This window comes from Phocoena phocoena, chromosome 16 (assembly GCF_963924675.1).
Source record: "Phocoena phocoena chromosome 16, mPhoPho1.1, whole genome shotgun sequence".
In the NCBI taxonomy this organism is placed as follows: domain Eukaryota; kingdom Metazoa; phylum Chordata; class Mammalia; order Artiodactyla; family Phocoenidae; genus Phocoena; species Phocoena phocoena.
The window spans coordinates 17529318-17557222 of NC_089234.1; the positions used below are offsets into that span (position 1 = coordinate 17529318).

Below are 27905 nucleotides of genomic sequence, written 5' to 3' on the forward strand. Positions count from 1 at the left end.
TTCTCCCACTAAACAAAGAAATAAAAAACGGACATGTCCCACGCTAGTCTTCCCCAACTCAATAACTAGCGCCATCCATTGAAAAACCTAGTTATTTAAGCTAGAAACTTGGGAGTTTATCCTTGACGCCGTCTTCAGTAATATACACGGGTTAAAGAAATTAAGGTATCTCTGAAAGAGACAGAGAAAGCAAATGAAGGAAAGTTTTAACAGTTACTACTGAATTTAAGTAGAGGCATATAAGCGATTATTGTACTCTTCTTTCAACTTTTCTGTATGCTTGAAAAGTTTCAAAATTAAGAGTTGAAGAGGAAATTTTTTTAAGTTAGAGAAAAAAAGTCTTTGCTGAATTATTCCCTTCAGTGAAATGGACTACTAGCAGGTGGCCACTATTATTTGGCTAACGTTTTTAAGGCAAAAGCATGGTGGCAGAACACTCGGGCCTCTTCACTGAACGTAGAAAGAAACATTTCCACCATCTTGTGCATTTCATATATCTTGAAAAATTCCCGGGACCTTAAGACCATTTAACTCAGTATTAGGGGAAAAAAAGCTCTGATTAATAGCTTCCCAAGCCTGTTTTCAAATTTTAGTTTAGCCTACTAAAATTAATCTGGAATATAATATAGAAAATGGCCATGGGCTTAAATTTTTAAAAGAAGCTGGCGTTAGGAAATTTAGAGCTTTAAATATTTACCTTAAAAAGGAAGAAGGGTCTAAAATCAATAATCTAAGCTGCCACTTAAGGAAGCTGGAAAGAAAAAAGCAAATGATACCTAAAGTAGAAGAAAGGAAATAATTAAGGTCAGAGCAGAAATCAATGAAATAGAAAACAGGTAAAATAATAGAGAAAATCAAAGAAGCCAAAGGTTGTTTTTTAAAAGAGATCCAAAAACTTGACAAACTTTTAGCTAGACTGATTAAGAAAAAAGAAGACAAAATTCCAAAACTCCAAAATGAAAGAGGAGACACTGTCACAGGCCTGACAGAAATTGAAAGGATTATAAGGAAATATGAAGAACTTATACCAACAAATTAGAGAATTTAGATGAAGTGGACAAATATTTATAAAGACATAAATTTAAAAAACTGAATCAAAAAGAAATGGAACTGGGCTTCCCTGGTGGCGCAGTGGTTGGGAGTCTGCCTGCCGATGCAGGGGACACGGGTTCATGCCCCGGTCCAGGAGGATCCCATATGCCGCGGAGCAGCTGGGCCCGTGAGCCATGGCAGCTGAGCCTGCGCGTCCGGAGCCTGTGCTCTGCAACGGGAGAGGCCACAACAGTGAGAGGCCCGCGTACCGCAAAAAAAAAAAAAGAAATGGAACTAGAATAGACCTATGACATGTAAATAAATTAAATTAGTAAAAAATCTCTCTACAAGGAAAAGCCCAGTCCTACATTGCATGATGAATTCTATCAAATATTTAAAGGAGAAATAAACAACCTACACAGAGATTTAGAAAATAGAGGAAGAAACAGTTCCCAACTTACACTGGTAGAGACCAGTACTACCATGATGCCAAATCCAGACAGAGATATGATAAAACAGTAGACCAACACCCCTCATAAATATAAATGTAAAAATCCTTAATGCTATATTAGTAAACCAAATCCAGCAACATATACAAAAGATTATATAATATCACAAAGTGGGATTTATGCTAGGAATACAAGGCTGGTTTAACATCTAAAAATCAATTAATGTAATACATCATATTACTACGACAAAGGACAAAAACCACATGATCATCTCAATAGACACAGAAACAGCATTTGACACTCATTTATAATACAGACTGAAAACAAACTAGGATTAAAAGGGAAATTCCTCCACCTGATAAAGGACATTTATAAAACATCTCAGCTAACATCAATCTAATGGTAAAAATATTAATATGTTCCCTCAAAAACTGGACCAAGACAAGGAAATCCATTCTTACTACTTCTAGTCAACACAGTAGTGAAGGTTTTAGCCAGCATAAAAAGGCAAATAAATAATTAAATAAAGGTACACAGATTGCAAAGAAGCAAAACTGTCTTTATTCACAGTTGACATGATCTTTTATGTAGAAAATTCAGAAGAATCTACAAAGAAAACTACTTGAATCATTAAGTGAGTTTAGCAAGGTTGCAGGATACAAGATCAATATACAAAAATCAAGTACATTTCCATGTACTAACAATGAACAAACAAAAATTAAAATTAAGAAAAAACTTCATTCACAACAGTATCATAAATAATAAAATATTTAGAAATAAGTTTCAAAAGAAGTACAAGAATCATATACTAAAAACCTAAAACATTTCTGAGAGAAATTGAACAACAAACAAATAAATGGATTGGAAGACAATATCGTTAAGGTGGCAATTTCTCCCATATAGATCTACATTGATTCTATTCAATGAATCCCTATCAAAATCTCAGCAGACTTTTTCACAGAAATTGACAAGCTGATTCTTAAAGTTAAATGGAAATGCTAAGAACCTAGAATTTTTTTTTTTTAAAGAACAAAGTTGGAGAACTTACACTATGTGATTTCAAAACTTACTGTAAAGCTACAGTAATCAGAACACTGTGGTACTGGCATAAACACAGACATATAGATCACTGAAACAGAACTGACAGTCCAAAAATAAACCCTTACACTATGCTCATCTGATTTTCTACAAAAGAGCCAAGGGAATTCAATGGGAGAAAAAATAAGTTTTTCAACAAATAGTGCTGGAACAATTGGATATCCATATACAAAAAGAAATAAATAACTGAGATACTTTACCTCATGCCATACAAAAAAAATTAATTTGAAATAATCATAGACCTAAATATAACAATTAGAATTCTAAAACTTATAGAAGAAAATCTTTGTATCCTTGGGTTGGGCAGAAATTTGTGAGATACAATACAGAAAGCACAATCCATTAAAAAATTAATAGATTAAACACTTATCAGAATTTTAAACTTTTGTACTTCAAATGACATCATTAAGGAAATGAAAAGACAAGCCACACACTGGGAGAAAATATTTGCAAACCACATATCTGATAAAGGACTTGCATCCAGAATACATGAAAAATCAATCATAAGAAGACAAACAACCTAAGAAAAAATGGGCAAAAGATTTAAACAGACATTTCCCAAAGATATATACACATCTAGTAAGCATATAAAGAGATGCTTGAAATCAATAGTCATTAGGGAAATGCAAATTGAAAGTACAATGAGATGTCATTACATACCCACTAAATGGCTACCATCAAAAGACTGACAATGCCAAGTGCTGACAAGAATATGGAGAAATTGGAATCCTCATATATATTGCTGGTGGGAATATAAAATGGTACAATCTTTTCAGAAACAATGTGGTAGTTTCTTGAAAAGCATATACTTACCAAATGACCCAGCAATTCCACTCCTAGGTAATTTCCCAAGAGACATGAAAACATGGTTCCACACAGACATGTGTGTGACTTTTCACAGCACAGTCACAGTAAAAAACTAGAATCAATCCAAATGTCCATTAACTGGTAAATGGATAAATAAAATGCGGTACATATTTATTCACTGGAATATTACTCAGTAATAAAAACAAATTATTGATACATACTACAATAGAGAGGAACCTCAAAAATCTTACGGTAAGTGAAAGAGACTCGATACATTAAATGATTCCATTTATACGAAATTTCTAGAAAAAGCACTACTATATAGAGAGAAAGCAGATCAGCAGTGGCATGGGATTGGGAATGGGAATGAGACTGACTACAATTGGGCATGAGAGAACTTCTAGGAAGTGTTATAAAACTGGATTGTGGTAGTGGTTGCACAGCTGTATAAATATCCTAAAAATCCCTGAATTGTGTACTTACAGTGAAATTTTATAGTATATAAATTATACCTCAATAAAGCTATTATTATTATCTTTTTGGCTGTGTAGCTCAGCTTGTGGGATCTTAGTTCCCCGACCAGGGATCGAACCTGGGCCCTCTGCAATGGAAGTGTGGAGTCCTAACCACTGGACCACCAGGGAATTGCCAATAAAGCTATTCTTTTAAAAGGAAGCAGGACTATAAGGAAATAAACTTTTATCTAAGAAAAAATCTAAAACTATATTAAAAAAAGGAGTATCAATTGATTGGAAGTTGCCTCATACACTGCACAGAATTTCTGAGATTATAAAAGACTTAAGAGTTTTTATATGTCAAAGGCTCCTCTTATACCTTACATGATTTTTTGTTGCTGTTATTGTTCTGAAAACGCTTCAGTGTCCACACTCTCTTATGTATCACATCCCTATTTTTAATGGAAGAAACAAAATCTATCAGTCCCTTAATTTACGGTATACTGAGTGTCGACATTTTGGATCTGATCGAAAGATCCTATATACTCCTTATTACCTAGAAAGTGGGGTGTAGACAAGTGGGGTTGGATGTTATAGAGGCTTCCTTGATGGTGGGGAGTCTATGGAATACAACACAGCTGCATTTAGGGGCATTATGGCTAGTGCAGCAGTTCTCAACCTGGACTGAACATTGCAATCACCTGGGAAGCTTTAAAAATCCCTGTGCCCTGGCTCCACCTAGAACAAGGGTATCCAGGAAGCAGTATTTCCTAAAGCTCCCTGGGTGGTACAGCCAAAGTTGAGAACCACTGGTTTAGAGGAGGCCTCAGAACCTTTACTTTCATGCCCAACTGTCTCCTGGGAATGTGGTTTGGAATAGTTGGATTGTAGCACCTAGAGTTGCTGTCCAAATCGGTAGCCACCAGCCGTATGTGATTATTGAGCACTTGAAATATGGACAGTCAGAACTGAAATACGCTGTGTAAAATATGCACTGGCTTTTGAAGACTTAGAGAGAAAAAAAGAATGTAAAATATCTCAATAATTTTTAAAACTTATTACATACTGAAATGATAATATTTTGCTTGGATCTATTGGGTTAAATAGAATATATTACTAAAATTAATTTCGACTCTTTCTGCTTTTTTTTTTTTAATGTGGTTACTAGGAAATTTAAAATTACACGTGTGGCTGCCATAATATTTTTATTGGACGGTGATATTCAGTTTTAAAAAGAATCATAAAATCTTGGAGCTGAAAATGACCTTTGGAATTATCTAATTCAATCTATTCATTTTACAGCTAAGGAAACTGAGGCCCAGAGAAAGTGACTGGCCCTACACGACACAGCTAGAAAGTGACATTGCTGAGATTAGTCAGGTCCCCGACTGCTGATGTCTATGTCTATTTCCATCACACTTCCTCAAGGATTGTAAAAACAAAAGCGCTCTATCACCTCCTCCCCTAAATAGATGTTTAATTTAATCCACCAATACTGAAAATATGTACTTTTTATAGAGTGCCTTTTTCCCTCTAGGATGTTCTATGTAATTCTCATGGCTACAACTTCTCCCGACTTTGGTGCCATACACCCAATGTACTACTCTTGGTGTCACAAAATAAAAACAAGAAAAATATAAAAAGATCAAATTTCACATTCCACTTTATATAGGAAAGGTTATATGTCAAAGGGTACTCACAGAAATACCACAAAAATAAACCTAAGGGAAAGAAACTGGTAGGGGAGGGCAGGCAGGGGGGTTGAAACACAATGAAAGTAATACTTTGTGTTCCTATTTTAAGTGCCTTTCTCAATGCTATATGCATAGCAGCTAGAGGCAAGCTGGAAAGCCGCCAGGTCCTGGCTGCCAGCAAAAATTTTGTCACCTCCTTTGAACATCTGAAGTATGTTTACCCAATAGATTTCATTAAATTACACTTCCATTAGGAAGCATACAATGTTGATACTCATCTCAAAGATCAAAGGGATCGCTAAGAGGCATGTCATCCTGCTCCCCAGCTGATTGCTATTTCTGGGCCAATCAAGGAAAGGAGCCAGAACAATACTTGGTTAAAAAAAAAAAAATTGTAGCATCTCCCCGAGGACTACAGACTAAGAATCAGCAGCCCCATTATCAAAATGAGCATATCATTAATGACAATACTCATACAGTGAGTTATTTTAACACAACTCCTATACAACAAACAAGCTGGGTTTGGGTAATTAGCTGAATTTGTAAAGCAGTATTTCTGAGAGCTGAAAAACTCTTCAGTAAAAATACAAAGTTTAGAAGATGGAGAAAGTCCCATTTACAAATGCAGGAGAAAAATCTAGTTCTATTAATTTCATTGTGATTTTAAATAAACCAACAGGTGAGCCAGGATAGAGATGGCTAATTTAATTACTGACAGGCTGTAGGATTTTTTTTTTCCAACTCGCTAATTTTTTTGATGGATGATTTTTAAAGAAATATCATAAATACATTTTCTTTTTTGAAGGCAAAACTATTCCATTTGGAATCCAATGCTTACAGTGAAAACATTTAACTTCCAGGAACAAGAGATACTAATTTCAAAGGAGCTAAGATTTGGTCATTATTTTTAGGAAATAAAAGCCAGCCATTACAACTAGGGAAAGAAATATTTAAGATAGGTTTAATGCAGTTTAAAAATACATATGGTACTGAAATACAACTACAAATCCCAAATCCTTTATTTGACATTAGAAAAGGTAATTCAGCAACAGCTTAATGTTCTAAGCCTGATTTCAGGTAATGGGAACTCTTTTCTGGTAATTTTCATTATGAAGAATTTGCCCAAAATGGGATAAAAAATAAAAGGCAAGGTTTATGCAACTGGTTTTTCTACCTAACCCTTTCTTCAAGCTCTAGTGGTAAAGGTAAATCACCCATTGAGAGCCACAACACAAAATCTAGATTTCAGCTGTTCTCTTTCAACCTGTAGTCAACCTTGGTTACCCATATCTGACACATCATATGAACTGTAATTATCTATCTTTTGCAATTAATCATCTGACAATTACATTTCCTGCACTTATAAGCATCCAGCTGGGAACTGAGTTTTAATCTGAGAGAGAAAAAGACAGGATTCAGGTTTCTAACAAATTACTTCTAATTAACCAGAACCTTTTTTAGTCATCCCAATGTAAAGATGCCTACAGCTAATCAAAGAATTTATTATTTGCATTCTTAATGATACTTTAAAATTTCATTTAAATTTCCCCAAAGGGCAGCTCTGGAAATGCACTGCACTAACATTAGTTAAACAAACATTCTGTTTGGCAGTACACAAAGAATGCAGGGGGGGGAAGGAAATAATTTCTAAGGGAAAAGAACTTGCACTATGACTAGAAAGGGCAACAAACACAATTAAATAAAGCAGAGATTCAAGGCATACATCTTCAAAGTGGAAGATACAGCTATCTTCCAAGAAATCCAGGAAATTGACAAGCTGAATCAGATAAATTTTAGAACTGGAAGAGACTTTATGGATCATCTCCTCCAGTGGCTCTCAAAGTGTGGTCCCAGGATGATGCTTCAGTGTCAACATGGAATTCTTTCTTCTTTTTTTTAATTTTTTTTAAAATTTACTTATTTATTTTTGGCTGTGTTGGGTCTTGGTTGCTGCACACGGGCTTTCTCTAGTTGCAGCGAGCAGGGGCTACTCTTTGTTGTGGTGCGCAGGCTTCTCATTGCGGTGGCTTCTCTTGTTGCAGAGCAAGGGCTCTAGGTGTGCAGGCTTCAGTAATTGTGGCACACGGGCTCAGTAGCTGTGGTGCACGGGCTTAGGTGCTCCGCAGCATGTGGGATCTTCCCGGACCAGGGCTCGAACCCGTGTCCCCTGCATTGGCAGGTGGATTCTTAACAACTGTGCCAAGGGGGAGGTCCCAACATGGAATTCTTTAGAAATGCAAATCCCCAGGCCCCTTGCTGGGCCTTCTGAATCAGAAAGTCTCAGGTGGACCCAACAATGAACCCTCCAGGTGATTCCCACTTACTGATCTACTGGTCTACTTTAAGAACTACTGGTCTAGTCTAACCACTTCATTGTCCGAAGGAGGAAACAGCTGAGAGAGAGGCAAAAGTTCCATACACAAGAATCAAATTAAATAATAACTTTGAGGAACTTAAGGTCTTTTTCCTTTTATTAAAATAAAATTCTTTGTTAATATATAAGATACGCTACTGTGACCTATCGCATAATTGCTGGGATTACTGAGCCTTAGGATCCCCAGTAGACCTTTCCTTTCACGGTATATGCAACTCTTGGGCTCTAGAGAACTCATAGACATTCCTAGAGTATTGGTTATAAGGTTCCCTACAACTTAATATTCCACAAATATTGAACCAACTATAAATGAAGACCAGAGAGATGTTCTTCATGTAGCCAGGGTCCTACATGACTTTTAAAAAACTGGACCATGGCAGGAAGCGCATTTAGAAGACAGAGTGGTATATTGGACAAGATCGGGCGCGTTCAGGGTGGTATGGCCATAGACTGAATGGTATATTGGAAAGAACACTGGATACAGAATCAAAGAATCCTGGTTTCTCATTCTTGCTCAGCCACTAACCAGCTCAATGATCTTGGGCAAACTACCTGGTATCTGACTGAGGATGTGTCTCTTCATCGCTAAAACAGTCTTAACATCTAACTTCGTAGGGCTTCTGAAGAGACAAAATACAAACTGTCCTTAACACAGGTTTTGGTACGTAATGAGCACTCAATAAACATTAGCCCCTTCTTCCTCTTCCTCTTCAACTTAGAGAGGATGCGGCTGGAAAGTCAACATTCCCAGCTTCCTTTGTTTTCCGAGAGGCACTATCTAGCTTCACTCTTGAAATGTGCACTTCTGTCTCTCTAGTCAACACACTTTCCATTACCTCTCAGCCTTGCTCGCTCTTCCTGCTCTACCAGATATCCAGAAAGGTATTGAAGGGCTCATGAGTTGCTTTCAATATTTCAGAAAGTTTAGTGGTGATCATATACTTAGCCAGTACAAGACTACACAGCCTAATCGAACATCAGAATTTTTGTTTGTTTAAGCTAGAATTATATGAACTCAGTTCTCTCACACTGATTTAACAAACCTTGACTTCACTCAAATATTTAAAAATTCTATCTCCCTACCTGTGTTAATTTAAAAATTATGGAAATCAATGCTTCCTTAATAAATGTTTTTGATTTGGTTTTCCTGGTAGTGAAAAGACTGGGAAACATTAGTTTAATGGTTCTTTTGTAAAGATGTACACTGGAATCACCTGAGACCCAATTCAGGTCTGCAGACCAGTCTCCCCAGGGGAGTTCTTGATTTGTGTGTGTGTGTGTGTGTGTGTGTGTCAAATACCACAAAGAATTCAATTGAGCACTCCTGGTTTTAACTACTGCTAATCTGTAGTTCATATTTTCAATATTGGGAAAGGAGGAGCCATAATCCTGACTTCTGACTGTGACCGTCAGCTGCCTGAATGGGCAGGATGAAGGCAACAGCAGTTGGGGTTGGATAATGCACGCTGTGAATTTAAAATCACGGGTGACAATTTGTGAACAGGAAGGTCCTTTTGCACTCACCAGTGAGAACGTTATATATTTTCAGAAACAAAGGAAGAACTCAGAAAATTTCTAACAACTTAAGAAAGATGGGAAAAACAAAACCCCATGAAGTATTTTAAACAAATAGAGCTGCTTAGGTTAAAAAGTTTGTGTTGTGATTACTTTGCTTTATATTTTAAACATAGAAGATGGTTTGCTTGGGGTATGATAAATTAAATATAAAAAATGTACTATTTTAAAGAAAAAACAATCTTAATCTTTTTTAGGAACCAGTGGACATGATTACACTCCTATTAACTAATGTCTTTGGGTCTGGTTCTGGTTGATATGGGATAGCCAAGTCCTATATTTTAATCAAGAAGAAGACAGGCATTTTACCCCAATTTAGGAAAGCTCTGCCTTGTAATGTATATTTCATAACACAGTCCAACTTGACTCTCTTCACTTACCACAGAGATTAGCTAACTAGGCAACTATTTTTATTTTCTCTTAAAATATCATGAACAGACATGATATGCCTATTCATCTGTTAATTCACAAATATTTATTTAGAATTTATAGGCTCTCACACAGAACGAGAAATCACAATTCCTATTCTGAAACAGTATATAATGTAGTTGGAGGAACAAGACTAAGTGGAAACAAAGCCTGAGTTCAATCCCTGGTCGACAAATGAAGATCCCCACAAGCTGCAGCATGGCCAAAAAATAAATTACTATAGTTTTAAGATATATATTTTTAAAAATAAAGAATCACTAGCTTGAAAAACGATACATTACTATAGTCCTTAAAGAAGCAATACTGTAGAAACACCCCCTCTTAAAAAGTTTCTTAACTCTATCATAGTGTTTCTCAACCCAGGTGCAGAGCATTTATAAGATATATATGCCTACACAATTCCCCTTATTCTAAGGTTACTTTACCCCCTAAAAAAGTGATATTATCTCTGATATATTACTGTTTTAACAGATCCACACACATGCACTGAAGTAAGAGGAGATATAAGTGTGGTAAAATCAAGGATATGCAGTAAACAGAAGTACGTGGATGTGGAAATTCAGAAATGATGTGGCCTAGGGATCGGCCACGGAGTCAAGGAGAAAAAAGGCTTGTGTGTAGGTTTGGAAATGATAGTGTCTTTAATCTGACATTTATTTCAGGGAACCTTAAGGGTTATTTATTTTGGGGGGTACATGTGGACCTGTGATATTATTTCTAATGGTTTCTGCATGCAATGACTCTAAAATCCTATCTTGGATTTAAAGGTGTCCGCAACTAGCTTTCGATAGCATTTAAGCAGAAGAATATTCTTTCTTAGAATATTCTCCTAACTAGAATACCCAGTTCTCTTTCCAGCCTACCCACTGCTGTCCCATATGAGCCCCTATAAGCCAAAATTTTAAAAAAGTGCTGCCTGACACTCTGTTAGATCTTAGCACAGACATAAGTGTGGCAAAGTGTTGTAAGAAATGCTTTAACATGAAGTACCTGTGGGGCAGGGAGGGGGGGTTCATAATGTTTTCCTTAGGCTTTCTTATTAACCCCAAATATTTTGTAACAGTAAGTAGGAGGATGCTACAAGAAGATTCAGGAGATAGGAAACAACACGGAAAATAACCTGAAGAATTAGAAAAATAAATACATCTGTACAGTTGCAATTGTTGAAGTAGGAGCATGACAGAGAAAAGCTCTCAAGCGTAAATCTTCTTGCAATGGCTGCTTTCAGCCGTACATAAAACAGTAGTGATAACAGGCTAAAAAATAATAAAAACTTTGAAATAAAGTTAAAAGATACACATAACTTAAAACTAACATCTTTTTCTACACAGAAAGGTTAAACTGTGAGGTTGACATTTGCATTTGTTACATTGTCAACACTTTCTATCGGCATGTGTACAAACAATATCTAAAGATGCCATCTGCATATTTATACCAAAGGAGCTTATGAACAGGACCTGTCAGTGTATTTTAACACCCTTCGAAAACATCAGCTTTCATCAGATATAAACATAACATGTTTAATTTATTAGTTTGGTCTTAATATAAAAAGTTGACAATCATATGTCACTATAACTATTGATAAGGCAAATAAGGACTACAGGAAAATGTCAAAAAGTTATTGAAATGCTTGCTGAAACACTACATCAAATTGTACTTATCAGCTCTTCTCTGCCAATGAATATGTCATATTTTCCTACAGATGGCTATTCCTGAAAAGATGTACCCAATGGAGCATTTCAGAAACTTCATTCTTAAAGCATCTTAATTCCCAGGTCTGAGAAATTTAAAAGGAGTCAGAACAGAGAAAAAATATATTGCAACACATGGCATTATTATGCTGCTCCACTAAAGTTAAACAGAAATTGTGCTTAAAGAACAATTCACACCTGATGTTTTGTTGGAATACTTATGTTTTGTGTGCCCACCACGTATCATGGATGTTTCATCTGAAAAAAATTTGCTTTAAAATTACAAATTCTTAAATTTAATTCAATGGGCACTTATTGAATACCTACTATGTACAGCATTCATAAACTACTTCAGGAAACTTAAAAGTGGAACACCCAGTTTTTTCTCTTGAAGATCTTATAATTTGGCTGGAGTAATAAAACATAAGTAAGTGAAAATCAGTAAGTCATTTCAGCTCTGACATGGAAACAGTGTGCACATTGGTACAGGTTAATAACGTAAGTGCCAAGGCAAATGGGAAGTAAAGAAAATCTATCATGACAGAAAGATAATTAGAAAAGACTTCACAAAGGAGATGAATAATGGGCTAGGTATTGTAGAAATGGAAGACATATCAATATGAGACTAACACGTAAAGTGAGCCCGAAGTTCCAAAGCACACCTGTTGTCCTAAACTGCATACAGAATAGTTTTAAAGCAATGTGAAAACTTTTGTTGGTCTTAAAATGCCAGGCATTCCCACTTTCAAAATTGTTAAATAACATAGCTCACACAGACAATGTGGAAGTTGACCCACGTTTCAGAGTTGAAGAAGCCAGGGCACCGTGACTTGCCCAGTGGCACTCAGCTAGTTAGTATCAGAGCTGACACCCAAAGCCAGAACTCTGATGCTTAATCCAGCGTACTTTCTACTACATCACCTGCTTCTCTTGGTTTACAGCCTATTTGAAATAAATGTAGGTTAGTTATTGAACCAAGTTTTCTTTAGACTGGACACACTGGAACTAACAGAGACTTCAGTGACTCTTTAAAGAGAAATGCCATAAAGCAGTATGATTTAGTAGCTTTAGAGTCAGATAGGTTTGATTTCAAGTCCTGGATCCAAATTATGAGACCTTGGGAAAGTGTTAGCTTCTCATAACCTTGTATGACTGAATTATAAACTGGCTATGAAGAATAAATGATATACAACATGGTAGCTGACCTATTAGAGGCCCTCAACAGTTAGTTCTCTCTCCCTCTCCCTTTAAAAGCCCTATCAGCGATCGTTCTAGATTGAGGGGGTTCTCAATCAGGGATAGTTTTGCCTCAGTGGGGACATCTGGAATACCTGGAGACATTTTTTGATTGTCACAACTCAGGTGGAGTGGAAGTGGGCCACTGGCATTTAGTGGGTAAAGGCCAGAGATGTTGCTAAACACCCTGCAAGGCACAGGACACCCTCCTCCCACCCCCAACAAAGAATCATCCAGTCCAAAATTTCAACAGTACCAAGGTTGAGAAACTGTGCTCTAGACCAAAGAGGAAAACTACACATTACCACTAGCATTCAGTGAAAAGAAAGATCATATCTTTTCTGCTCCCAAAAGCAAGCATCCTGACTTTACTAAAATATCAACATCAAGGTAGAAATGCATCAGATCCCCAAGTTCATGACATGGAGTACAAAAATATAATTGACTTAATATTCCTTCATGTGTGGAGTCTTCTATTTGCATGTGATAGATTTGCATGCAAACCTACATTTCCAGACATATGGAACATTTATTTCCCTCGAATCTACCTGAGGGAGGAATAATTAGCAAAAAAACCCAAACCAAAACAAAAAACCCATAAATTTGTAAATATTTATGGATTTTTTTTTTTAATTGGAGGACTGAAAAATTCTTTAGGCAAATGTGAACCTAATGACATCAGTTTGTACTTTGAGATATCTCTTGGTACTACCTAGATTCCAAAAAGACATTAAAAGTATCAGGATATAGCAGGAGTGAGCAGATCACTGCATGAGCCTCAACGAACTGGCACCCGAGGCAGGTGCTGCCTGCCAGCACCTCACCCTTCTGGTACATACCTGGTATTTTCTCCTCTCTCTTATACTTTTATTTTCCCCTGCTCCTACTTTCTCTCTTTTCCTTTTCCCTGCTGTCTATGCCTCTTGTCACTTGCCAGTGACAGTTGTTTAGCCCCAGCCATGACAGAATTCAAAAGACAAAATGCCTTGATTTAATGGCAAGGTTTCAATAATGCTTTCTGGGAGATGAGAATGAGAGTCACGGGCATACTTTAACTGGCATTCTCTAGGCGCTATACCTATGTAAAAACATTTTGCGGAGATAGTATTAAGAGACCCCATATTGAAAAACATTTCTGAGGGCTCAAGAAATACAGCTGCTCATGATCTATTTACTAACGTTAAAAATATAGTTAGTATTTCTAGTTCTGCTGGGTTTAAAATCATTCCTCTTCGGAGTGAAATGTAAACTTTTATTACAAAGGGACTGTTGTAGATGATTTTGGTCTCAGAAATTTCTCTCAGAAAATGCCACAATATGGTATATGTTAACTATCAGTGCGAGCCACAGTGCCATCTACGGCCACATTCCGTTTGAATTAGAAAACATAATTTTGCTACTCTGACAGTCCCTGAACAGACTAGGAAAATAGAAAGCCCTCTCAGCTATAAAATGCACTGACAAAAATCTCACCCCAAATCTATATTTCCAAACACATAGAAGCATTATTGCCTTAGAATCTCCCTGAGTGGGTAATAGTCTATAAAGATGTAAGTTTGTGAATCTTATAATGATAACATCTTGAAACTATATACTTTCATGATGATAATTTCTCTGACTGCAGAGTCTATAGCAAAACAATATAACCATAAACCAAGACTCTTCAATCCATTCACTATGTTTAAAGAAAACCTGAGAAAATAACTATTTTAAGAAACAGAATAGATTTTAAAGTAGTAATTAAAGGGACTTCCCTGGTTAAGACTGTGCTTCCACTGCTTCCACTGCAGGGGGCACGGGGTCAACCCCTACTCGGGGAACTAAGGTCCCACATGCCGCACAGTGTGGCCAAAGAAAAAAAAAAAAAATAGCAATTAAGGCTCAGGATAGTATTTTTTTTTCTAATCTGAGTCCTTTTTGACTGCAGTTCAGAAATAGTTTAAAAGTTATTTCATAATTAAAATACCATTTGATATGATGATCATAAGATTTAAATTGATATCATAAACTATGGGTTATATTAAATTAAAAGTTCTCCAACCTGGCCACAAAAAGAACTTCAATTTTCTCCCTAAACAAGAGAAATCCTCTAGTAATTCTACTATCAAGTTGTAAGTTATTTTCCACACACCAATGCACAGCTATCATCATTTGGAACCAAGTAGATTTTCTCTTTCTTTCTATTCCAAATTCACTCGGCTTACTGCCAAGAGAAAATACAGACACGGGGGAGGCAAAGAGCAATTCTGCTAAGATCAATGAAGATGTTGGCCATAACAGAATCCTATTTATCTGCCACATCCACACTTCTTTTTCTCTGATTAGAGATTACTAGCAATTTCTTGACAATTCTTTTACAAAATTAAGTTACTATCAGTCTTGCAGGACATCACAGGGGGAAGGAAAAATATATATATACATAGTTTTTTCCTACTAAATCTGGAAACAACATATATATATATATAATTTCTATAATCATATTTCTGTTCTTACAAGGTAATTAATACCTGTTTCCAAAGCAAAGTGCATATTTATAAACAAAAAATTCACATGAAGATGTTCTATTGGCATTGACCTCAGGTCAGAGGTCAAAGGCACAATCTATTTAGTATTATGAAATTAAAGGCTGAGGGTTATTTTTTTTTCTAGGCTCAAGTGAGAATTTAAAATATTTGTTTTGCCACCTAGGGAGAAAAATGATTCATGCTAGGGCACCTGTTTCCCCCAAATAATGGCTATCATGGTACCTAACTTTAAACCAAAAAGAAATTAATTTTTAAAGTCATTTAATGCAAAAGACATGTGGATAACTGTCACTGTAAAATACTGGCTTTTGCCAAGTTAAAAAAAAAAGTTTTTAAAAGAATAGCATTGAAGATTTGGGAGAAAAAGAATGAAAGCAAGTTAAATGGCACTGCAACTTAAATGAAAGAAAGAGCTTCATTGTTTTAAATGCTTCATTAAATATAAAGCAAGCACATTACCCAGCATGTGTAATCTTTCAATCACTTCTAATCACAAAGGAGATAAAGGCCAAGCTCCTCAACTTTACCGGCAAGGCTTCGCTGAGCTCTCGGGCTCATCAAGGGCTGAAGCCCAATTCGCAGCCCAGACCAATTAAATCCCAACGTCTGGGAGTGGACGCTAGGCGGAGGAGTCCTTAAAGACCCCCAGGTGATTCTAACGTGTAGCAAAGTTGGGGAACTAAGACTCTAGTCCCACATGTTAAACCTGGAGGATATCAAACACTCTAGGCCTCCCCTTCCTCCCTTCCACGATACTACCCTCCTCCGCTCCCCACTTTGTTTATGTTATTCTTTCAACGTGAGGAGACCCTGCTTCTCTCAAATTCCCTCACCCTTCAAGTCTCAGTGTGGGTATTCCTTCCTACTGGGTGCTTTCCCTCACAACCCCACTTCATTCCTACACAAACACCTGGGTTGGATGTCCCTCCCTGAAAGTGTGCCCTTTCACATACTCTCCCATCAGAATCTCCATCATTTCACTTACCTGAGTAAGACAATTATTGACTATGAGCCCCTTGAAGAATATGTCTTATTCACCTTTTGCTCTCTTGCACAATGCTTGATGCATGATAAGTACTAAATATATGTAAGTTGTTTTTAGTAATCTATACCAAAACAACAACAAACTATTGAAAACCACTAAAATTAAAAAGAATGAAGTGAATAAAAGAACAGCAGCTTGAAAGTTCTCTTCCATAGCTTCCTTGTTTGTTCTTTAGTTTGAAATTAATTTTAATAGTATTTGTTTTTATTAGAGAGAATTTGATTTAAATCATTTCAGCTTCCACCATATAATTTCTAGCTGTGTATTACACTGCCTTGTATATTTGGGGCATATTGTTAACCAAATTCTCAGTGTATGACAATATTTGAAACTTTTTAATTATAAAGCTATTTGGCTGTTGTCTTTAGGTATGCTAAAGTAAGTTCTTTGTTGATATTAATGACAATATTTAACAGATACTACAGAATCTTCCCCCTTCTCCTTCTCAATACTGGTATGTTAGGCCAGTGCCATAACAATGCAAAGACAGTGATTTCTAATAGTTTCTGGGAAATGTCAGTTATTAGAAATTAGGGAAGGGATGGGAAGCAAATTCAAAGTAAATTCAACATGTATTTTGAACTCTAGATGAAAAATTCAGTACAAATAACTCTAATTAGTAATATGATACATATAATAAAATGATATAAAACAATGTAGAGTATCATAATTCTTCTATGTTTAATTCTGACTATTACCACAAGGTCAAGGAGAAACTTGCTTGCATAGATTAATTTCTAAGACATCTTTTACAAAATAAAATGTGCTAGAATATAAAAGCAATCCAACGTAGAAGGTCATATCTGAGAATAAGATGGAAGATTCCATGTTTCAATCCTTTGTGTAAGCTCCTGCAGTTCATCTTAAAGCACTGAGAAGGAAGGTTTAGGATATTGAGGGGATATTCTGACTTGGAGATATTTTAACCTCTAAACTCTTTAATTCTAGGATTACTACTTGTGTACAGCAAAGCCACTGACTATAAATCAGTGCAGTTCTCAAAGTATTTATACATTTATTATCTTATTTGGCCCTCATATTTCCCCATTAGGTAGGCAGAATTGATAAGATGATCCAAATTTGCAGATCCAGAAACTGAAGCCCAGAAGGAACATGCCACGTCTGAGGTCTCGGGTCTACATTCCTTGGGCTTTTCTCATTATTTCACACTTCCTCTCTTGACAAAGTGGTCCATAACCAAATTTAGCTTCATACAATTTTAGAAAAATATGAGATAGACCATTTCTAACCAATGTCTAATAATACATGTATGTTTTTTTTTTTTTTTTTTTTTTTTGCGGTACACGGGTCTCTCACTGTTGTGGTCTCTCCCGTTGCGGAGCACAGGCTCCGGACGTGCAGGCCCAAAGGCCATGGCTCACGGGCCCAGCCGCTCCGCGGCATGTGGGATCTTCCCGGACCGGGATACGAACCCGTGTCCCCTGCATCGGCAGGCAGACTCTCAACCACTGCGCCACCAGGGAAGACCTGTATGATATTTTTTTAAGGGTAAATAAAGCCATCAAATTAGGACCCTGGATCAGACAGCATTTGAAATGGGTAGCGTGGAACCACGTTCTTTAAAAAAAAGTAGAAAAATTTAAACTTCATTGAAGCTAAAAAGAAATCTGCAAGGTTCTAACAATGGAGATTGTTTTCTCCTTTCTAAGTTTCACCATAAAAATTACATATTGCAGGTTTCCCTGGTGGCGCAGTGGTTCAGAGTCTGCCTGCTGATGCAGGGGACATGGGTTCGTGCCCCGGTCCGGGAAGATCCCACATGCCGCGGAGCAGCTAGGCCCGTGAGCCATGGCCGCTGGGCCTGTGTGTCCGGAGCCTGTGCTCCGCAACGGGAGAGGCCACAACAGTGGGAGGCCCGCGTACTGCAAAAAAAAAAAAAATTACATATCACCATAAATAAGACAACCCTAGTCTTACTTCAGTTGAAATTTATTTGTAGACTAGGTTTACATAAAAAATCAAAATAAGAAAGCAATGAAACAAAAAATGTCAGTCATTTAATATGCAAAGTGGCAATGTTTCAGTAGGAAAGTCAAAGGATGTCAGGTAAAAAAAAACTCAGATAAGATTAACAAAGGGCACCCTTGTTTTAAAGTACAGAACACACTCTTTAAGAAACTCATTTCATTTCTGTAATTAAACATTTCACACCAAGACCAATACCATGCAGTGTGACTTTCCAAACCATAAAATCTAAGTCTTTCTCCATTTTAAGAATGCAATTACAAGTCAAATTCTTTATAACCAATAACAGAAACCACCATTTTCACAGTAGATTTCCAAGCCCAAGACAGTGATAACTTGTTTTAAACAATACTTAACAGAACCAAATGGAGAAAATTTGTAAGTCTCCTCAGAATCTTCTGTGATGAAGCTTGACCTACAGAAGCTTTTGTGAATTTGCAAAGGCACGAGGCGCCTCAAGAACTAATAAAGTGTGATGAGGACGAAGTCCCATTTCTCAATGTTTCCCAATGTGGCCACACTTAAGCGCTTATTTCAGAGGCATTTCCAGCAAAGGCTTTTAATCCATGATCTGATGAACTTCTTAAAAGAAAAGCCAGAAGACGAATTTGACTCCACATATGTTCTTGGTTTTATTCTTAAATATGAATTTTCCATTTGGGAGAACTAAAGGACAGAAAGTTAAACAAAACAAGCCAGAAAGAGGCTATCTGTGTGCATGGTCCATGTCCTGGTAGGTTTCCAAGGACCTGAAATCAAGAGAAAAGTCTCTGGCAAAATCTATTCTAGCCCCATTTTAACTTCTTGTACAGGAAAGCTTAAACTAGTTGACACAGCAAAACTCTTCAACCACTACTACACAGCTGAAAAACCTTCACCCTAGAGACCAGATCGGGCTCTGTCTTCATCACAAGCAGCTCAATGCTCCTAAAAGCTATGAGCTAAATCAAAAGTGCCTAATCCATTTTAAGTTTTGTTCTGAACCTCACAAATGTGGAACTGGATGAAAGACAATAAGAATGGCATAAAGAGCAATGGAAGATTCATGAAAGATAGAAATGAGAAGGCAAAGTCAGAACCATGATGTGTCATTCCCAGTTGCTCACTTACTTCAGCAAAGCAAAGCACAAAACTGACATGCTTTATTCTAATATGTTTTAACCCTAGGGCCTAAGTATGAAATCTCTAGCTAAGTCAGTGGTATTAAAATAGTTCAATTTTGAGTTTCAAGATTCCTAGAACATAAGCTTTAAGAGGGCAGTGAATGTGCAGGCATCTGCGCTACGGTCTTGAGGCCTTCGGTTGCCCTAGCAACATCACAGCATCACTGTCACCCACTTTAAAGTTTGGCATTTACCAGGAAGTGCCTGGCAAGTGCTTTGATAAAAGACATTTTATTTAAAAATCAATTAGCTACTTTTCTTTCCAAGGACTAGTATACCCTACATGAAAAAAGAGCATGGCCTGAAGGCAAAATAAAACAAGTAAAAGGCTTATCTTTTAAACTACATAGTACTTTTCCCAGGGAAATTCAACAGGGGTGCTGCAAATCTTGATAACAGTCTCTGACCATGTATTTGCAGAATATCAGACTATTTTTGAGCATGGGACAGTTTACAAGCAACCAGTAAAAAGTTTCCTATTCATGAGCAAACAATTTTACATTAAAACAGAGTTGGCTTTTTGACTACGGCAATTAGTTTCTTCATGTTCCAAACACCAAATAACATTTTCCCATTAATTTTTAAACCAATGTGGCTTTAACTTAAAATAAACTGTACATCAAAAGAATGGAAAATAAACAGCCAAGAACACAATTTGACGAATTGGATTTATTTCATTTATTTATCTAAACAGGGACCACTGGATCTCTTTAATAGGCTGACAGTTGCATTGGGCTGGTTAATAAAACATTCAACAGTGTCTTTGGCCAATATAGAAATGCAAATCCCATCAGAAATATTTTATTCATGAAGCAGTAATTTCAGTTACTACCAGTTCTTTTTTAAAAAATGGCACTCTGCAAATAAACAGTGCCATCTAGTGACTAACAAAGAAGCCAAATTTATCACCAGTTTATAGTTAAATCTTTCAAAAATCTTACCTGTTTTTATCTTTCCTCTTTATTTCCTAGGTAAGATCAAAGTGGCTAGGCAAAACAAACAAACAGAAAAGTTGATAATAATTTGTTAAGTCATTTAAGAAGGATTATAAGCAGACACAACTACATTAAAACCAATAAGCTTTATAATTCTTTTTTGTTTGTTTGTTTTAAAGCAATTTAGCACCGCTTCCAGAAAACATACACTTCATCTGCTTAGAAAACTCAAGCCATAGAAATAACATAAAGTCATAACAAAAATTTGCTCCTTCTACCATAAAATGACGAGACAGAAAAAAATCTTCCAAGAAAATTGTAATATCTTATCAGGAATCTGACACCAATTAAAAAAAATGTACACACACAAGAAAGTGTGAGTGCACACACAGAGATATATCCATACCAATATACACTTCAACTTTGCCAGTAACTACAGTGGACATGAAAGTTATTTTTGCAGGTCACAAAGCTCTACAGGAGGTAAAGACAATGGTCTGAAGCCCAAAGCAGTCATCATAAAAGCAGTCACTTTGGAAGAAAGTGTCAGAGTTTCCAAAGGGAAGAAGATCTATTAAGGCCAACATCAAATTCAGTACACAGGACCAATGATAAAATATTTAATACATACTACTGTTCCATTCAAGAATACATGGTGGGGAGAAGGGTCAAGAACATGAACCTTTAACAGCATCCTGAATTAGGAGATCAGGGTGACACGCAAGCACAGATCAGCCCCAGAAGGCATCACTACAGCTGATAACAGACTTTGAATCCATTTCCTGTGTCAGCCTTTGAAATTACTGGGCTCTGTGAGTTTAAGATTTACCAAGGTCAAAGCCTGGAATGAGAATCCTACAAAGAAGGCCAACTGCATGATGATTTTCTAACAATTTCACCTATCGAGGCCTTAGGAAACAACATCCTCAGAAAATAACTGCAAACAAGTAAAATCATGTATGTACATGTACAGTATTACTTTCTCCCTTAAAGGGGTCATAGTCATACCCAGATAACTAACATATTCTTCAGTTTCTGATTACGAAATTTTGAAAATGTAAAATGAGATCAGTTTTAGACCAGATATGAGAGCCATGCATATCTACTAGCCTTACCAACATGAATATATCTTCCATGGAAAAGTATCTTAGAAAAAGAAATCTCAGCTGTATTTAATTCTAGAATTGTGAAATCCCCCATAATGACAGATCATGACAGTATCTTTTTCATATAATTATGGGTTAAAAGAGTGATGTACATAAAGTACTTACCTCTGGTCTGCCTATGATTTTTAGCTCTTATTTAACATTTTGATACAGAGAAGATCATAGAAAGAACAACAAAGATGATCTGATAAATCACAGTAAAAACATATTTCCAAGGAATATTTTAATTAGAGCTATAATATTGTTGATAACCTTTGATGTGATAATCTGTCTCCTGAGAAATGATCCTGATGAAATAATCCTGTTCTAATATGTTCATTGCAGCACAATAAATTATGGAGGGGATAAATGGAAATACATTAGGATTCAACAAAAGATGAACTAATATCACTGACTGAAATATTATGCACCCATTAAAATGATTAAGAATTTATAGAAATGGAAAGTACCAATGTTAGAACCTTGTAAATGTGGATCAAGTAGCACCATTATTATGCAAAATAAAACAACAAATTATACAAAAGAGAGGGGAAGGGAAGAGTAGAAGGAAATAAATAAAAATGTAAAATACGAATCCTTTGAGGTAATAGGGCTAAGGTGATTTTCTTTCTTCTACTCTTATTTATTTCCAGAATATTCTATAGTGAGCAGGTACTATTTTTACAGAGAATCCAATGACAAATGTAATTTTTTAATGGAAATCATATTAATTAAGTGCACATAGTAGAGGAAGATTTTGCTGGAATGATTCTGTCCAGTCTGGCTTTCTTATTTCTTTCTAGAATGTACTTATGCTCCTGCAAGAGGGACAGCTGATGTCATAATTACAACATATTACCACTGACATGATCCAAATTTCTAAAACATGCTTTCATGGTTTTCTACAGCTTCCACAGAACAGAAGTAAAATATCTCAAGAAGTCACAAGAACAGGAAAGATAAACAGAAGCATCAAGTTTTTGACCTTCCAACAAAAGTCATAATTTAAAAGGGTTCATCGCTCTCATTTATGCTTCTTTAGTCTATCTTAGACTTAAAAAAATAGAATACAGCTACTGGTTTCAGTCATAAACTCGGATACTCAAGTTGTCCATTCACCTGTTAAAAGAGCGAGTGTACGTAGTAGCAGTGAAAGCTTCAAGCTGTTCCACAACATCCTTTGAACCCTGACCTAAGGGACCAACTCCGATAGTCCACAGGAAGTTGGGTTTCCAGGACCATTCAGCCTCACTGCTGAGACTGTCAATAGAAGTGCCATTCTCTGATGTAGACAGCTCTACACTAGGAGCTGGTCTAACAATCACATCACATAGCCTGCCAAACAGGAAAAGGACAGCATTCGGGCACCACTGACCTGGGATAGAAGTGAACTTGAGACTGGGGCTAAAAAGCTCTACTGCTAATCCTCCACCCTAAGTCCTGTAGTCTGTGTATACATCTTAAAGGAAGTTCAGCTTTGTTACCAAAAAAAAAAAAAAAAAAAAAATGCAACTATACAAATCAGCCACAAGATGGCGCAAGCATCATAGTATTACAACATCAGATGCAAAAGACATTCATCATTCAACACACCATGTCCTCATGACTTAGGGAATCTTATCCTGGTACATCACTTATTTGTCCCTTTCTTTTTCTACTTACTGAGACTTGGTCAAATACTTTATACAACGTTTGTTTTTTGTTGTTGTTTGTACAAGTTTAGGGGGTTTTGTTTGCTTGATTTTATTTTCTTAAGAAGCAAACAATAATCTTAAACTTGAAAAAATCCTCAACTACATTTTTCCTCCTTTTAGCTGGTTCATTTTCCTGGACATGACCATGCCCTAGCTAACCTCATACCAATACTGAAGGAAGAAATTACAAGAATGGCTTAAATACATGAATTCTAATTTTTACATTGTTTTCAAACATACAAAGAAGCTATTAAATTGATTTTTATGAAAATGTGAAGTTGAGGGTAGGGAGTTGCAAAGGATCATGGAGAGAACATCAGAATGTGTGTTTAAGTTATGTGATTCTGGTCCTTGCTCTAAACAGCAGTGTGACTTTAAGGTAAGACATTTGGTCCCCCTGTTCCTCCATTTCCTCATCTCAAAAATGTGACTGGATTTGAACTTCTCTGGACCTAATATTCCTATTACTCTGACACTGTAAGAATCCAAAATGAACAATATGAGGCTATAAGAGGCCAAAAATCAAGAAAAATGGAATTAGGCAAGTGAACAGAATCATCAGGGGTAGCAACAGTGTAAAAGGAAACATAGCGGTGTCTGCTGATTTCCCTTACCTTCCCACAACTATGACTGCAAATTATAACCCATATTTTAAAATCTTGTAAGTATGTATTTATTCAGCTACAGATTAAATTCTATGATAGGTCATTGTAAAGAGCAGACTATTATTCTTTTTTCATTCTCAGAGGTACACAATTATCCACTAAGGATTAATAAACATTAAACTCTACTGAACTTTCATGCCAGTAATGACAGAGTAATTGATACAAGACCAACCCTCTCTCTCTGAACAACTATAACAATGGACAAAATGTGTGAAGCAATCGTTTTAAAAAACTGGACAATAGGCAGTGTAGGACTGAAATCCTGTGAGGAGAGAACACTTGAAATGAACCCTACAATCACCATGGCTCTCAGCCGTAGGCACTGATCAGATTCCAGCACGTGGGGTGGGGCCCAAATGGAGCCTAACATGTCTCTAAGCGTAGGAGGTAGATACTGGAAGTGGGGACTGCCGAGATGGATGAAACAGCAGAGTGATGGAGAGAAGGAGCTCCAGAAATCTATAAAGGGGTCCTGTTAAGTCTTTGGCTGAAAATGAACTTGCGTATGTAGAGGTAAGAGGTGTAACAGAGGACATTTATTGGGGAGCCATGGGTGGAATGGAGATTCTGGAGGTCACCCAAAGCAGGGAGATACAATTCTGACCAAACAGAGGGTGGAATATTCACTGAACGTTCCAGTCATTCAAATGGAATCCAAGAAAGACAAACCTCAAAAGTCAGGCTACTCTAGACATGTCCTAACAAAGTTAACAATAAGCCTTGAAAGGATCTGTTAGTAAATTATCTGCTTGTCCAAATAAAGGCCAACATTCTCTAAAACAGGCACTGTCAACAGAGGTGACTTGCCCAGAGGCGAGAACTGGCTCTTGGGAGGATGAAGAATCTTAAATATTACAAAGATGCATGGCCCTCCAAAGGGCCACAGAACACGAACATATGTACAGACACACAGTATATTCACGGTACTAAAATTTCCTGGGGAAGAGAGGAGCAATTAGGAAAAAAAAAGTCTAAAAAAGTTCCTTAGTGGAGTGCCAATGAAAAAAAGGTTGAGATGCACTACTCCAAAAGAAACCAACAAATTCTAGGCTTTTAACAATTCAGCAGGCAATAGAACTCTAGGATTTTGTGGAACAGTGTGACATATTCAGATCAGTGTGCTAGAAAGGTATTTCCAGAGTGGAGTGGAGGGTGGTTTAGGTTGGGAGAAGAATGGAAGGAGGCAAGGCTACTACAATCATCCAGACTGAGAAACATGAAGGCTTCCAGTAGTGCAGATGAAAGCAGGAGCTATTTAAGTGACAGGATTGTTAACTCTCAGTGACCAACTGGATGCACAAGAGGATGAAGAGGGAAAAATTAAAACATCACTCTGAAGTGACTAGTACTCGTCAAGTTTAAGTGTTTGTGTTTAAAGGACTCTGGGGTAGCAGTGCCCAGTAAGTAGTAAGAAATATGAGTTTAGAGCTGTAGGGAGCTCTGAGTGAGAAGTGCAAGAGAATTATAGCTGTGGTATTGAAGCCGCAGGAGCGGATGAAAACACGGGGAGTAGGACAGTGGGGTAAGTGGAGAAGAAGTCCGAAGAAACCAGGCATCTGAGGGACAGGCAGAGGAGGAGGAAGAGGGGCCAAGAAAAGAAAGCAAGCAGACAATGGGGTTGAAGAAAAAAGTACTGAGTTGTCCTCTACCTTTCCCCATTGGCATAGGTGTTCCCCCAAAGTCTTGATATTACAAAGGGAATAAGAGAACTTCTTCATTTGCAATAAACATTGCAACTGAAGGACCAACTGAAGAACCAATCTCTACTATTTTTTCCTGGGATTCAATATTTGAGGTATGGTATATGATTATAAGAAATTATCAAATGTCTTTAAGAAGATATTCTTCATTCCATTAAAAGACAACAGACTTATATATAAAAAGACAATAAGAATCAAAAGAGAATTACATAAATATTTCCTACATTCTACTCGAATGCCTCACGTGATAAGGTAAGGTAAAGTGGACAAAGCTGTGAAACAAGAAGCAAAGGACCACTCACTGCTCAACACCCTACAATTGCTTCTCATCAAGCGAGAGTAGAGGCCAAGGTCTTCACCATGCCTGCAATGCCCTTAGAGGTCTTTCCTCTGCCCCCCCTTCTGTAACCACAGGCACCCCTCTGTCCCACTTGGGCACAGAGAACACCCTAGCAAACAGCCACACCGCCCTGCTGGTCACTGTCTGTCCATTTACTCATCTTCTTTAGAGCATTTATCACTACCTGAAATTAAGATAGATGTATTCACTTGTTTCTTGTCTTCCCCATTAGAATATAAATTCCACGAGAGCAAGAACTTTCTCTCTCTTAGTCACGGCTCTTTTCCAGCACCTAGGACACTGCCTGATACATTACAGGGCTCAAGAAGGACTTGTTGAATGAAATCCATAATCAAGCTGGACCGCTTGGTTCTATCACATGTAAAATGGGGATAGTAATCCGCATCTGCTCTGTCTACCCTTCCTACAGTGAAATGAATAATGCGTGTTAAAGCACTTTATAAACTGTGAGTCTCGTACAACAGAAGGTGGTGGTGGTGGTGGTGAAGGATGTTTCCTGACACAGCAGAAGAGAGCTGCGGCAGCAAACAGGTGAACACATGAATTTTTTAATGAAAACCTGGAGACTAATGTTTAGCTCCTAGCTGCTATTTCCATTTTTCTTTATAATAGAAAATATATCTGAGAAATGCTTATCCAGATACATGATACCTAAAGGACTCTATTCTTCAGGAATGTAATTCTTTTTTTTTTGGCGGTACGTCGGCCTCTCACTGTTGTGGCCTCTCCCATTGCGGAGCACAGGCTCTGGATGCGCAGGCTCAGCGGCCATGGCTCACGGGCCCAGCTGCTCCGCAGCATGTGGGATCTTCCCGGACCGGGGCACCAACCCATGTCCCCTGCGTTGGCAGGTGGACTCTCAACCACTGTGCCACCAGGGAAGCCCTAAATGTATCTTTTTAAGACTCTAATAATAAAGGCTATGAAGCCTATCCCAGAAAAAATTACACATAGAAACACACATCTAAAAATACTGATATAATTTCAGGACATTCACGAGCCCCTGAAGTCCATCTATGAACACTGCAGTTTAAAGACTGCAAACTCTGAAAAGCCCCAAAATTGGATTTCAAAATCCTAATAAATGCTAAATACCAATAAATACTATCTAAACTCAAAAAAACCACATGATTTGGATCTATTTTGTGAATCAGGAATCCAACGTACCTTCAAGTCCATCATTAGCCAGCTCTACAAGCATTTTTAGATCCCCAAGTCTTTGGCACAAGCTCCCAAAGACGATGCACTTAATGCCGACTGAGGCGTGTGGGGGCAACAATAAAAACGACATGAAAACCAGTGTGAAGACCGGTAAGTACAACAAAGGGTGCAATCTGACTCACAAAATCTGTCTCAAGTTTTCCCATTTCTTGCTTGTAGCTTCTCATCCTGTTGCTGTACATTCCTCGACTTTGGGGTGGTATCTCTCGGACTTCCAAATCCATCTGTTCCAACTGGAAGGGTGAGAGAAAAACACGACTTAAACCATATGCTTATTCTTCATGTGACTAGACATTTCGAGCGGAAAGGATTTAATTCCAATTCCTCAGTTTACAACTTGAGGAACCAGACCCGGGGAGCTAACTGCCTGTGGTCAATTGAACACTGGGACTATTTTTGTGCTCCATGTTTGTTAAGGTCAACAAATAGGTACTGAGTGCTTGCCAAGGGACATATAGAGTGCCAAAGTGTTTACTCTGTCAAGCATTTTTTAAAACTATGTGCATTAAGCCAAACATCCTCAATGATAATGATCTGACTATCCGTGGAGTATCCTATCATTCCACCCAACCGGGTCTGGTCTTCTGACCCCAAACCACCAGAACTATGCCAAGATAAACCAAAC

General features: G+C 37.2%; 1 protein-coding gene across 3 annotated transcripts in view; it reads right to left on the bottom strand.

Annotated features, from left to right (window-relative positions):
* The window catches only part of VTI1A (vesicle transport through interaction with t-SNAREs 1A), a 362797-nt gene that overhangs the window by 321976 nt on the left and 12916 nt on the right, over nt 1-27905 (bottom strand). For all 3 annotated transcript variants that reach the window (XM_065894297.1, XM_065894296.1, XM_065894295.1), the window contains exon 3: nt 27403-27513. In XM_065894297.1, coding sequence (XP_065750369.1) covers nt 27403-27513 — 111 coding nt within the window. The remainder of the gene's footprint in view (nt 1-27402; nt 27514-27905) is intronic.